Source organism: Nothobranchius furzeri, chromosome 2 (genome assembly GCF_043380555.1).
Source record: "Nothobranchius furzeri strain GRZ-AD chromosome 2, NfurGRZ-RIMD1, whole genome shotgun sequence".
Classification (NCBI taxonomy): Eukaryota; Metazoa; Chordata; class Actinopteri; order Cyprinodontiformes; family Nothobranchiidae; genus Nothobranchius; species Nothobranchius furzeri.
In genome coordinates, this window is record NC_091742.1 from 77,959,879 (window position 1) to 77,972,892 (window position 13,014).

General features: G+C 43.1%; 1 protein-coding gene across 2 annotated transcripts in view; it reads left to right on the forward strand.

The window, feature by feature from the left end:
• Positions 1-519: 519 nt before the first annotated feature.
• Positions 520-13,014, forward strand: part of LOC139066104 (zinc finger and SCAN domain-containing protein 31-like) — a 36,618-nt gene continuing 24,123 nt past the window's right edge. Inside the window, exons 1-3 of one of the 2 annotated variants that reach the window (XM_070548019.1) lie at positions 521-1,880; positions 3,890-4,143; positions 4,348-9,280. In XM_070548019.1, the coding sequence (XP_070404120.1) occupies positions 1,712-1,880; positions 3,890-4,143; positions 4,348-4,398 (474 nt within the window). In that variant the 5' untranslated portion in view covers positions 521-1,711 and the 3' untranslated portion in view covers positions 4,399-9,280. Of the gene's footprint in view, positions 1,881-3,889; positions 4,144-4,347; positions 9,281-13,014 lie in introns of those variants that run through there. The other variant, XM_070548018.1, reaches the window with a different exon arrangement.

The following is a 13,014-nucleotide window of genomic DNA, read 5'->3' on the forward strand; positions in this document are numbered from 1 at the left end:
TTATGTTCGAACATGGTGTTCGTTATGGCCAAACTGCGGCTTGCACAGAAGTCAGATAACGAAACACCACTCGAGTTCAGATCTGGTGGGCCGTTCCTCCCAATCACACCCCTCCAGGTCAAGCTGTCATTGCTCACGTGAGCATTGAAGTCCTCCAGCAGGACAATGGAGTCCCCTGATGGAACACTCTGTAGCACTCGTCCCAGGGACTCCAAAAAGAGTGGGTAATCTGAACTGATATTTGGCGCATAAGCACAAACAACAGTAAGGACCCGTTCCCCGACCCGAAGGCGCAGGGAAGCTACCCTCTCGTCCCCCGGGGTAATCCCCAACACACAGGTAGAGAGTCTTGGGACTTACACAAAGCTAACCAGAGCCCTCTGCCTCTCACCTGGAGCAACTCCAGCAAAGGAGAGTGTCCAACCCTTCTCAAGGACTTGGGTTCCAGAGCCAATGCTATGTGTCGAGGTGAGTCCGACTATATCTAGCCGGTACCGCTCAACCTCTGCCACAAGCTCCTGTTCCTTCCCCGCCAGCGAGATGACGTTCCATGTCCCAATAACCAGTTTCCTTGTCTGGGGATTGGACCGCCAAGGCTCCCGCCTTGGTCTGCCACCCGATCCACACCGGACCCTTCATGTTCCTCCTGGATAGCTCCTAGGATCATTAGGACACTCAAACTCCTCCACCACAATAAGGTGACGGTCTTTGGAACTTCCACTGGTGTGTGGACCTGAGGGCTCGAGTTGGAGCATAAGGCTTTAACAGTTCAGTAATCTAGGGAGGAGCTTGACCACATTGAAAGTAATAGTCAGGATTCTAAAATGAATTCTAAAGTTAATGGGTAACCAGTGCAGAGACTTTAAAATAGGAGTGATGTGAGCTTTTCTGTTTGCTGCAGTTAGGAGCCTCGCTGCAGAGTTCTGGACCAACTGAAGGCGGTCAAGGGCTTTTTTGTTAAAACATGTGACAAGAGTGTTACAGTAATCTAGACGGGAGAAGATAAAGGCATGGATGACCATTTCAAGTTCAGTGGTGCTCATGCCTCAACCCTGCCACATGGACCTCAAAGGATAAACCATGAACCCTGTTCAATGGTCAACTTTCCTGGCGGGGTCACCCATGAGGACAGTGGGAGGGTTAAATATAGCTTTTGAATAAAATGCTCCATATTCCACCTTTAACCCCTTGAGACCCTGCGTCCACATATATGAACATTGGCTTCTTGCACTAGAATATTTTATTCTCTTCAATTTAGACCTTTTTTATATTTAGAACCATTTTATATAGAATTTAAGTTTAAAATGTGTTTTGTTTCTGTTTTTTCTAGGAAACCTGTTAATATTTTTTTATTAAATTTTATTTTTACATCACAGCAAATACAAATTTGGGTGTCAGGAGGATAAGTATTAGCCTGGCAAGCCAGACTAAATAAATGTATTATTTAAACTTTTTACTTTTGCGTCAATGAGTTGTTAGAAGGTTTCTTTCACAGAGAGCAATCTTTGCAAAGCAAGAATTTGGTCTAGTTCACTAGGCTTATTGGTGACGTTCTGTTCAGACTCCAGACCAGCAGGTGGCGATAACTCACAAGTTCATTGATTGCTGACCACCACCACCAGGAAGAAGAAGAAGAAGTAAAGGAGCGTTAGCAAAGTTATCTTGTAGTTGTTTGTTGTGTGAGGTGAACATTTGAGTCTCTGGGTTAAACATGGATTCAGGAGAGTCTCTGATGGAGTTTGTCAGCAAGCAAGTAGCTACTGCTAGAAAAATCATCAAAAAGGTTGAAGAAGCCTTGGCCCAGTTCGAGGAAGGGCTTGGTGGTCAGCGTAGACTGTCGGATATGAGCTCGGAACCACGGAGCAGCTCACACGGAGCAGGTAAGAAACACCAGCGGGACTCGTGCAGAGACGGACTGGGACAATAATTTAGCCCGGAGTCGTGTCCTGTTATTATTTAAGGCGTGTAGAAAGCTGCTTTCTTGTGTAGATCATCTCCAGCTAGCGGACTTTATGCTATTAATGTTTTAGTCCTGGGGAGGAAGACTACTTTGTTCAGATTCAGATTTCAAATTTATTGGCAAAGTAAAAGTACATTTACAAGGAATTTGTCTTCGGTAGATGTTCGCTCTCTAAAACATACAACAACCACAATAAATGAGAGTAAAAATACCTAAAAACACATAAGAACATGTATACCCACACACATGTTCGTTTACACACACATATATACATATATACGTCCCCCCCCCCCCCCCCCCCACACACACACACATATCCATAAGCATACTGAATAAGTATTAAAAACTACAATAAATGGATGGTAAAATAATCTATAGATTCAGGAGAAAAATGGCTGAAGGAAAGAAACTGTTCTTGTGTCTGGTAGTTTTTGTGTACAGCTACGCATCCATAAATGATTATTTTTCAGTGGGTTGGATTTAAATTGGTATAAAAAACATTGAAAAAAACCGGTTCAAACAAGACTATGCGACCCCCGGTAAGTAATATTATATTTATGTATTTTAGGTCACTGCCAAGCTGAGCTTTGATTTTAACATGTACTGTTTAACCATGAAATTTAAATGTAATAGGGTAAAACCCAGTGCATTTAACATAATGCTGCACTTTAGAAAATGGGTTGAAATATAACATGTTGGTTGGAGCTGGGTTCCGACTATCGGCTTGTGTAGCTCTCGGGAGACCTCTGTTTTCCACCAGGTTCTCCCCTCCCCGCAGCTCGGCGCATCTCTGTCTGATCGCGGCTTCTGTCTGCTGCGCGGTCTGCCGACTTGTGGAGCTCTGGGATGGAAACCTTTCCACCCGGTTCTCCCCAGCGGCAGCTCTGCGCATCTCAGATCGCAGCGGCGCTTGTCTGCCGTGCGGCTGCCGGCTTGTGGCAGTTTTACCCAGCGGTCAGCCCGACGTATCTCTGACTCAGAAGCTCTGGTGTTGTGCACAGTTAACTCCGGTTGTAGCTAGGTTGCTACTTCTGTTAGCTTAGCTCCCACCTCCGCGTTAGCTTCAGGTTAGCTTGTAGCTAGTTCGACCGGGTGTTGTCAGTTGATCCCAGCCTTACAGCCCCACCCTCAGCTCCACCTCTCTCCCTTTTTGTGGAATTGTCTGGGCTTGGCGGAACCTGTGACACGGTCAAAATGGTGGTGGTGGCCACCTCCCATTTTTCTTCAAAAACGTGTTATTGGAGCCTATGGAAACCCACTGTCCAATATTTATATGTCGATGGTCAAAAAGGCTGAATCTCTATTAGTTTTTATTCTCAGTTTGGCCCTCCCCATTTGCTGGCATGGTACATTCCTGTTGGATCAGTAGTACATGGAAATGTGTAGAGACCTGTGTGCATTACAAATCTCATCTTCAATGAATAATATGTGAAAATCATAGGTGGTGGCTTTATCTAGTACGGTGTTTCCCAACCCCGGTCCTCAGGGCACACTGTCCTGCATGTTTGTTTTCCATGTTGCCTTTTTAACTGCTGCCACACACCTGACTTAAAGGAATAAGCGATTAACAGGCATCTGCAGCATGTGATGTCCTCCTGAGGAGCCAACGTAAATCAGATGTGCCGAAGCAGAAACATGGAAAACATTTAGGTTTGTGCACGCATGCGCGATATTAGCAATCCAGCTCAGCATTCAAATCACAACCACCGGAGAAATAACACATCATGACGAGTCGGCAACGGAGCTCAAAGGTTTGGGAGCATTTTACGAAAACAAATGATAAGCGAGTAGAGTTCAAACTCTGTAAGGTGACACTATCATAGGTCTAGGAACAACTGTATTTTATTATGTTTAGAACATGTTTGAATGTCACATATTTGCTCTAATGTTACAAACGATAAGGATTTATTTTATCTCGCTACGTTACAGTGCTAAAAAATCGCTCTCCTTCTACAATGGATGAGTTTCTTACAATGCCAACCACGTGCACACCTCAACAAGCCAACGTCCTGACCATTTTGAACATGCTGGTAACGGACATGAGACCCCTGTCCATGGTCAGGGATCAAGGTTTTAAAGATGTGATCAAGAAGTTCAACCCAGAATACTATGAAAACTATCTACCAGACCGATCACATTTCACCACCATGATGGAGGAGAAATACGAGACGACCTTCCAGAAGGTGTGTGTGTGTGTGTGTGTGTGTCTTTGTCTCTGTCTCTGGACACATAAAAATAATAGTAGATTTTGATGCATTTTATGATAAGAAACTATTATTAGTTAAAGCATAGTATATATTTTTCTCAGTGTTATATCTTAACATGCTTTATTTGAAAAACATTTATAAATTTGGCATCTGAACTAACTTTAATGTTTTATCTTTAAGGTAATGCAGGCCCTCAGAGCTGTGAATGGTTCCCTGACTGCTGACGTGTGAACCAGCCGCGCTACAGAGGCGTACCTTGGTGTGTCCTGCCATTTTCTGAGCAACGATTGGAACATGAAAAGCTTCAACCTTTCCACCATGTCTCTAGAGGAGAGGCTCACTGGTACAAATATAATGACTTGGATTGAAGAGGTTTTAGCTAAGTTAGAAATCCTGCCTGTTAAAATTAAAGCAGTAGTTCATGAGAGTGGGTCTAATGTGGTAGCAGCAATGAGACCGCTTGAAGAGAAACATGCCTGGGCCTCTATCCGCTGTGCTGGACACACACTCCAGCTCCTAATGAACACTGCTCTCAAAGAAACCTGCATCAGCAGAGCATTAGGGGCTGCTAGGCAGCTAGTGGAGCACTTCAACAAAGTAGAGCTGGCAAGTACAAAGCTGAAGATGAAACGGGAGCAAATGAATGTGAAAAAAATATTCACTGATCCAAGATGTCAGCACAAGATGGAACAGTACATTCCACATGATAGACAGACTCCTCGAACAGCGATGGCCTCTCGCTGCCACTCTTTCAGATCCTGAGGTGAAACCAAGAGGGAAGCAGTACATCGACTTGAAGCCAGAGAAGTGCTTGATGAACTCAAGAAAGGGTTGGTGCCTTTTGAGACCGCTTCTGTTTACCTTAGTGGTCAACAGTACACAACCATTTCAGGTCTTCCACAGGTCATCGAAGGTCTGGTACGGTCTGTAAACCACAGACAATTTCAGACAAGCTCAGGGAAATCTTCCAGTGCAGATGCAGAAAAAGGGATAAAGCAGAGATGGGGAAGCATCTGTACTGTTTTTGAAGGGAAAGAAAACATGGTTGTTCTTGCAGCTGCCTTGGACCCCAGATACAAAAAGCTAACATTTTTGGCTCCTGAAGATGTCATCAGAGTGCAAGGGACCATTGAAGTGCTTGCTGTCAAAGAAGAAGCAAAAGCTGGAACAGGTGAGCTTACACAACTGCAGCGGGCTGATGATTCAGGTGTAGTTGAGAAGTCTGCTCTGGATGCTCTCCTTCAGTCCGATACAGAAAGTGATGATGAGAGTGAGCAGGAGGAGGAAGATGCCAGGACAGAAGGGTCCGGATAGTGAGAGGGGAAGTAAAGGTGTATCTTTGAGAAGCTGCAATTTCTGAGAGAGATGATCCTCTCAAATGGTGGAGTGAAAATGAAGGCTGTTTCTCCACACTTTCTAAGCTGGCTAAATCTTTTCTGTGCATCCCTGCCACTTCCACCCCATCTGAGCAGATCTTCTCTGCAGCTGGGAGCATCTGCTCTCATGTTAAACATGTTAAAATGCTATCTTTCCTGACTGTAAACCAGAACCTTGTGTGACTATTTTAGCAGGATACATTTCAGTTTGTGAGCACAAGTCATTTTTTAGTTTTAGTTTTAGTTGCTTACACCCATTTGACATTTAGCACTTGTATTAACATGTTACAACAACAAAGTTAATTAAAAGTTGTTTGATAAGCAATAAACTTGTCTTTATTTTTCGATTGCACGTAACTTCAAACTAGAAGCTAATGATGGGTATATAGAGCATCGTAGTGAGTGCAATAGGCTAAACTTCAGAATTAGAATGTTTTATTGCCGTATGTGAGAGAAATCAGAACATTAGGAAATTGCTGCAGTACTTTAATGCATGACACACGATTAGTCGACTAATCGTCATCAAAACTTGCCATTAGTCGACTTATAAATGAATCGTTTGTGGCAGCCCTAAAGTTTATGTTAATCAGTCATGTTGTGGCAGGCCACTAGAAAGTTCCACTAGCTCCGTGGAGATCTGGAGCTCTCAAACTGTTGTAGAGTGCCGTTCATAAACCCGTTCACACGCCAGAATGAGAGCTCACTTTATTATTCATCAGGAAAAATAAGTGAGAGTTTGGTTTACGTTCACCAAAAAAAAGAACAAGTTCACAAATGATTGTTAAATAACTTGTTCAGGCAGTTCATTTTATAAAATATCTAACTATAAATATCAGATGGGAAACGGGGAACTAGACAACACCAGTATAATACATATTATGGAGCCTTTTATAACAAGAGTCTGGCATTTCAGGCCCATCATTTTGTTGTTTTATTTCATATTTTTAAATCCATCCCTAAGATCCACGTGGTAGGGGTGAGGTGGTGCCCACTCCTCACCCCTGCCACATGAACCCTATGGGATAAACCATCAACCCTGCGCAATGGTCAACTTTCCTCACAGGGTCACACCCATTAGGACGGTGGGAGGGTTAAACATGAGAGAAAAGTGAAAAGGTAATTATCGCGTCATACCCGTGTCAAAACCCGTGCACGCGCATTGGGTCCACAGCGCGCGTGTGAACGGGACTCGCGAGCGGAAATATACATGGCGAGAGGTCATTTGTGCACTGAGAGGGAGCAAACTGTGTCTGTGAGCGCACAAGGATGTGCACAAGTGACAAACCTGCGTGCGCGCGTTGTCAACGAGCACACGGCAGAGGAAAACGTGCGCGCGCGGCAGCCTCTCTGCGCGCTCGGTTTCTGACTCCTGCTCGCTCGGCTGTAAGGGTTTTGGCACTCTGGAGGCGTGGCCTGTGGCAGATCTTCTCTGTCCTCTGATTGGTTAGTGTACCCCGCACTTTACCCTCTACCTATCTATACAAAAAAGTCTGCTGTTCAAGTATTTGCTGGCATAGCTCAGTTGAGAGAGCGGGTGACTCTCGCCCCGGAGGATCCAGGTTCGAGGCCGGGCAAGGGAAATGCAGTAGATGTCATGTTACCTTTTCTTAATTTCAGGTATTTTACAGTTGTGACCGTTCAACTGTCATTAAACGTCCGAATGTTTGCTGGGCAGTGTTTTAAAAAGTGCACATAAGCTAGATGGTTTTAACCATATAAAATTACATTTTTTGTGATACTGGAAAAATACATACTGAAATAAAACTACTGATTGAAAACTTTATGACTGTGGTTGTACAATATATGACTCACTAATACACTGCAAACTCCCTTAGAGTGGGGCTTCCAGAGAGAGAGAGAGAGAGAGAGAGAGAGAGAGAGAGAGAGAGAAAAGTTCTTGCCTCATTAATGAATTGTTTATTTTTTTCAGTATTTAATTGACAAATTATCCTTTCAAATAATTAATTGATGAGTTACATAATTGTCCATTTAGAATTGTTGAATGGACTGAGTCAAGTTTGGTGCACTTTATATATTTCAAAACATGTTTTTATTTTATTTTAATGATGCATATAAATAATTTAAATGTTAATTTAATGAAATTTTCTATTTTTTCATTACCTCACCCTTGTTTTGACAAAAATGGGACCTTGCTGGATAATATCATGGAGAAACTATTTGTTCACAGTACATGGCTCCGTAAGGATCTGTGTACCAAAGGAGGAGATACTCAGAAATCTGTCTGCAGATTGTTACAACCCAGACTGGAAGTGGTGGGCTGTAATAAGAAAGGAGACCAAACAGAGGAGTGGGGGTTCAACAACTGATTTATTTAACAAAAGTAAGGATTTACTAAAGCAAGTTAGTGAACAGAAAATGGCCATCTCAAGGTTTTACTCGGATGTCCCTCAGCAGGGTGCAGCACTGTTGAAGGTCATCTGAATGAAAGCTTGATATGCAGCTTCTTTATGAAAGTGTGTAAATATACAGTGTGGTTGCCGTACATATGTTGAGGTTCTCAGACATCAGGCTTCTTTGCCCAGGCCTTCACTAGTGGGCTATTTTAAAAGTTGGTAAGGAGAAAAACCACAGCATATAGCTGATTGTTTACAAATGCAAGGAGGGGAATAACAATCAAAAAGCTTGTGTTCTTGGACCAGATGAATGGAGCGCTCCACATGCACTCAGAGATGTTATGGCTTCTGTTTCTATAACTTTACATGCAGACATTTGAGGTTTGCCAGAAAGGAAAGCTGGCCTGTACACTTTGCAGGGCACAATGTCATCAATGAAGAACCCCCTGTCTACCAAGATGACCATCTCTAGTTGTAGCATTTTCATCACACCAGATTCCCAGGTTGGTCGCTGATAGTTCCAGCATACAGTGCTGAGACAAAGGTCACTGGCCTATGTGGCACAATCCAAATGAGCCTCTTCAGAGTGCAGTTGAACTTGAGGAAAATATATGACTCTGGAAGAGAGGGGAATATGGCCATTGACACCTCAGATCAGTGCAGTCAAGAATTACTGGTGTTTGGGTAGTCCTGAACGTGTTGTGATGCCCCCACCGTCTCATTGGGTTTTCATTTGTGTTTAATTGTGTTTTTCTTCTGTTGTAGGCAGCTCGTTAAGCAGCCTTGGAGGCACCTGGGCTCAGGGTGTGGTGCTGCCTACAAAGCCTACTGTTTTTCTGCTTTCACTGGGTCTCTCCGGTTTGGTGGAGAGTCCTCACTGGCCATTTTCTGTTCACTAACTTGCTTTAGTAAATCCTTACTTTTGTTAAATAAATCAGTTGTTGAACCCCCACGCCTCTGTTTGGTCTCCTTTCTTATTACAGCCCACCACTTCCAGTCTGGGTTGTAACAATCTGCAGACAGATTTCTGAGTATCTCCTCCTTTGGTACACAGATCCTCACGGAGCCATGTACTGTGAACAAATAGTTTCTCCATGATATTATCCAGCAAGGTCCCGTTTTTGTCAAAACAAGGGTGAGGTAATGAAAAAATAGAAATATTTCATTAAATTAACATTTAAATTATTTATATGCATCATTAAAATAAAAAAAAACATGTTTTGAAATATATAAAGTGCACCAAACTTGACTCAGTCCATTCAACAATTCTAAATGGACAATTATGTAACTCATCAATTAATTATTTGAAAGGATAATTTGTCAATTAAATACTGAAAAAAATAAACAATTCATTAATGAGGCAAGAACTTTTCTCTCTCTCTCTCTCTCTCTCTCTCTCTCTCTCTCTCTCTCTCTCTCTCTCTCTCTGGAAGCCCCACTCTAAGGGAGTTTGCAGTGTATTAGTGAGTCATATATTGTACAACCACAGTCATAAAGTTTTCAATCAGTAGTTTTATTTCAGTATGTATTTTTCCAGTATCACAAAAAATGTAATTTTATATGGTTAAAACCATCTAGCTTATGTGCACTTTTTAAAACACTGCCCAGCAAACATTCGGACGTTTAATGACAGTTGAACGGTCACAACTGTAAAATACCTGAAATTAAGAAAAGTTAACATGACATCTACTGCATTTCCCTTGCCCGGCCTCGAACCTGGATCCTCCGGGGCGAGAGTCACCCGCTCTCCCAACTGAGCTATGCCAGCAACTACTTGAATAGCAGACTTTTTTGTATAGATAGGTAGAGGGTAAAGTGCGGGGTACACTAACCAATCAGAGGACAGAGAAGATCTGCCACAGGCCACGCCTCCAGAGTGCCAAAACCCTTACAGCCGAGCGAGCAGGAGTCAGAAACCGAGCGCGCAGAGAGGCTGCCGAGCGCGCACAGAGGCTGCCGCGCGCGCACGTTTTCCTCTGCCGTGTGCTCGTTGACAACGCGCGCACGCAGGTTTGTCACTTGTGCACATCCTTGTGCGCTCACAGACACAGTTTGCTCCCTCTCAGTGCACAAATGACCTCTCGCCATGTATATTTCCGCTCGCGAGTCCCGTTCACACGCGCGCTGTGGACCCAATGCGCGTGCACGGGTTGTGGCACGCTTTAAACGCCATAGGTAATGCATATCTGAAAAAAGTGCATAAGGTGTGTAGTGACGGGTTTTTGCTGCAGTGCGCTTGGACAAGCTCATCTGTGGGGACAGGAGCGTGCGCTGCGCCGAAGCCGGAGCGCATCAGTAAGCTGCGCTCCCGCACAGGGGGAGGAGATGCAAATCTGTTCAAATGCTGTAAACAAAACTGTTGAGAAATGGAGTCTGGTGTGTTTTCGTGTGTGTGTTAGGAAGTTGCTGCAGTACTTATAAAATACTTTATAAAATACTTTTCCTTATAGAATACCAACATGCATTAGGGCTGCAACAAACGATTATTTGGATAATCGATGAATCAGATGGGGTCTCGACACGATTAATCGATTAATCGGATTACATGGGGACAATGTTAAAAACTGCTAGGGAAACGTTATTTCTCTCCTTCCTTCACTTTATTAAACACAACATTATTAGAAAACTGTTCAATAGCAGAAAAACAACATGCCATCACCTAAATTGTCTTATAAGGTGTATAGACAGAGACCCTAAGCTACACCTATCAGTGACCTAAAATGCTTGGTCCAAGTTAAACAGCTTAAAGAGCAAGTCAACCCCTACCAGAGTCTAACTCCAATCCCACTTCATGTGTGAAAAATGAAACACATGCTGTTGCCTGGCAGACCGAGAGGGCGGAGCCGCTAACAAATACACACACACTCAGGCTCACAACAGCATTTTGACATCATAATGTACCAGTTTACATCATAGCATACTTCTTAGCCAATAGCGGTGGCAGATTTAAATTCAAATACAGTGCAGAGTTTTTACCTGACAACGGCACAACACTGCTAGTTTTAGGCAGAATATTTAAATTTGAACTAAGATGCACTGAAGTGCCAAATTATTGACGACACGTGTCTGCAGCACGATTAGACACTCGTTTATTTAGTTTATCAGCAAAAAAAAGTTTATTTGGGGGTGACTTGCTCTTTAAAGGCAATTCTCATCTGTAGACATTTATTATAATTGGGGATGTCAAACAACTAATTTTTAAATGTAATTAAACATAGGCTGTGAATTAATCAAAATTAATCACTATTTCCAAAAATGACTGAAAAAATACCAAATAAAACAAAAGTAAATGAATGCCATCCTCCTTGTGATGATGCCCTGGGCAACTGCCATAAAGTCACAACAAGAAATGCTGCTGATCATTCCAATGATCCCAAAAAGACTCACATTAGGCCACATGAAAGCAACTGAACCCAAAAATATAGTAACCAGTATATAACTGCACTCTCTCTCACACAACACGCCTGCAGCGAGAGTTAGTACTCCCTCCCTTTTAAAAGCGTTCTCGCTTCTGAGGACATTGTGGTGCTAGTAGTCTGGCCCCGGTGTGATCAACCAGTTTCTGCGGGAATGTGACGGCGGAACCGGCTCGCAGCAGCGCGAGTCCCCCCCCCCCCCCTGCCTATCTAATAGTGTCGCGCTTACGATTTTATAGACTTTTTTTACAAGCTTATTGCATGTCTAGCCTGTGTAATAATCCGGGGCTTGGGTGAATCACTTTTGAAAAGTTTTTAACTTACCCGGACACAGAGCTCTCTCCCTCCTCGCTGATTCGGCATGCTTGCAACTTTAGAAGTTTTTACTTTTTTGGGTCTCGCTGCTTCACCCGGCTCTCCCTCGCGCTGATCTGACTTGCTTCCGGTCTGTGCGCAACGGCGGCCGGGGGGGAGGGGGGGGGGGGTCTTTTGGAAGAGTTGCGCAACACAACGAATCGATGACGCAATTCGTTGCCAACGCTTTTAGTAATCGATTTTCATCGAATTTATCGATTCGTTGTTGCAGCCCTAACATGCTTATAATTTGTCATCCACAAGAGGGTGCTGCAGCACCCTCAGCACCCCTACTTCCCACAGCTTTGTACTCAGCTTCAGCTCAAACTGTATGACTTCCTCGCAGAGCAAATCTTATGAGTTATAAGCTCACACTACAACCCAGTTCTCTGATGCGACTCGACTACTCACACTGTACGGCTGGTAGCAGCACGTCGAACCCAAAAATATGCTGAAAATAGCGGTTTTTACACAACACGCCATACTTTTTGTGTTGTTATTGATTTCTGTTGTCCTTCAGGAGTACTGTAGAAGTACGCACAGGGATTTATGTGGTTGGATGAGAAAGACGAAAGAAAAAAGTAAATCAATTTATTGTGATCAGTAGGGCTGCAACAAACGATTATTTGGATAATCGATTAATCGGATGGGGTCTCGACACGATTAATCGATTAATCGGATTACATGGGGAAATTTTTAAAAACTGCTAGGGAAACGTTATTTCTCTCCTTCCTTCACTTTATTTAACACAACATTATTAGAAAACAGTTCAATAGCAGAAAAACAACATGCCATCACCTAAATTGTCTTATAAGGTATATAGACAGAGACCCTAAGCTACAACTATCTGTGACCTAAAATGCTTGGTCCAAGTTAAACAGCTTAAGGGCAATTCTCATCTGTTTTGTTTGATCTCATCTGTTGACATTTATTTTAAATGTAATTAAACATAGGCTGTGAATTAATCAAAATTGATCACTATTTCCAAAAATGACTGAAAAAATACCAAATAAAACAAAAGTAAATGAATGCCATCCTCCTTGCGATGATGCCCTGGGCAGCTGCCATAAAGTCACATCAAGAAATGCTGCTGATCATTCCAATGATCCCAAATAGACTCACATTAGGCCACATGAAAGCAACTGAACCCAAAAATATATTAACCAGTATATAACTGCACTCTCACACAACACGCCTGCAGCAACAGTTAGGACTCCTCCCTCCCTTTTAAAAGCGTTTTTGCTTCCGAGGACATTGTGGTTGTAAAACCACATGCTAGTAGTCTGGCCCCGGTGTGATCAACCAGTTTCTGCGGGAATGTGACGGCGGAACCAGGGCCAGATTAAC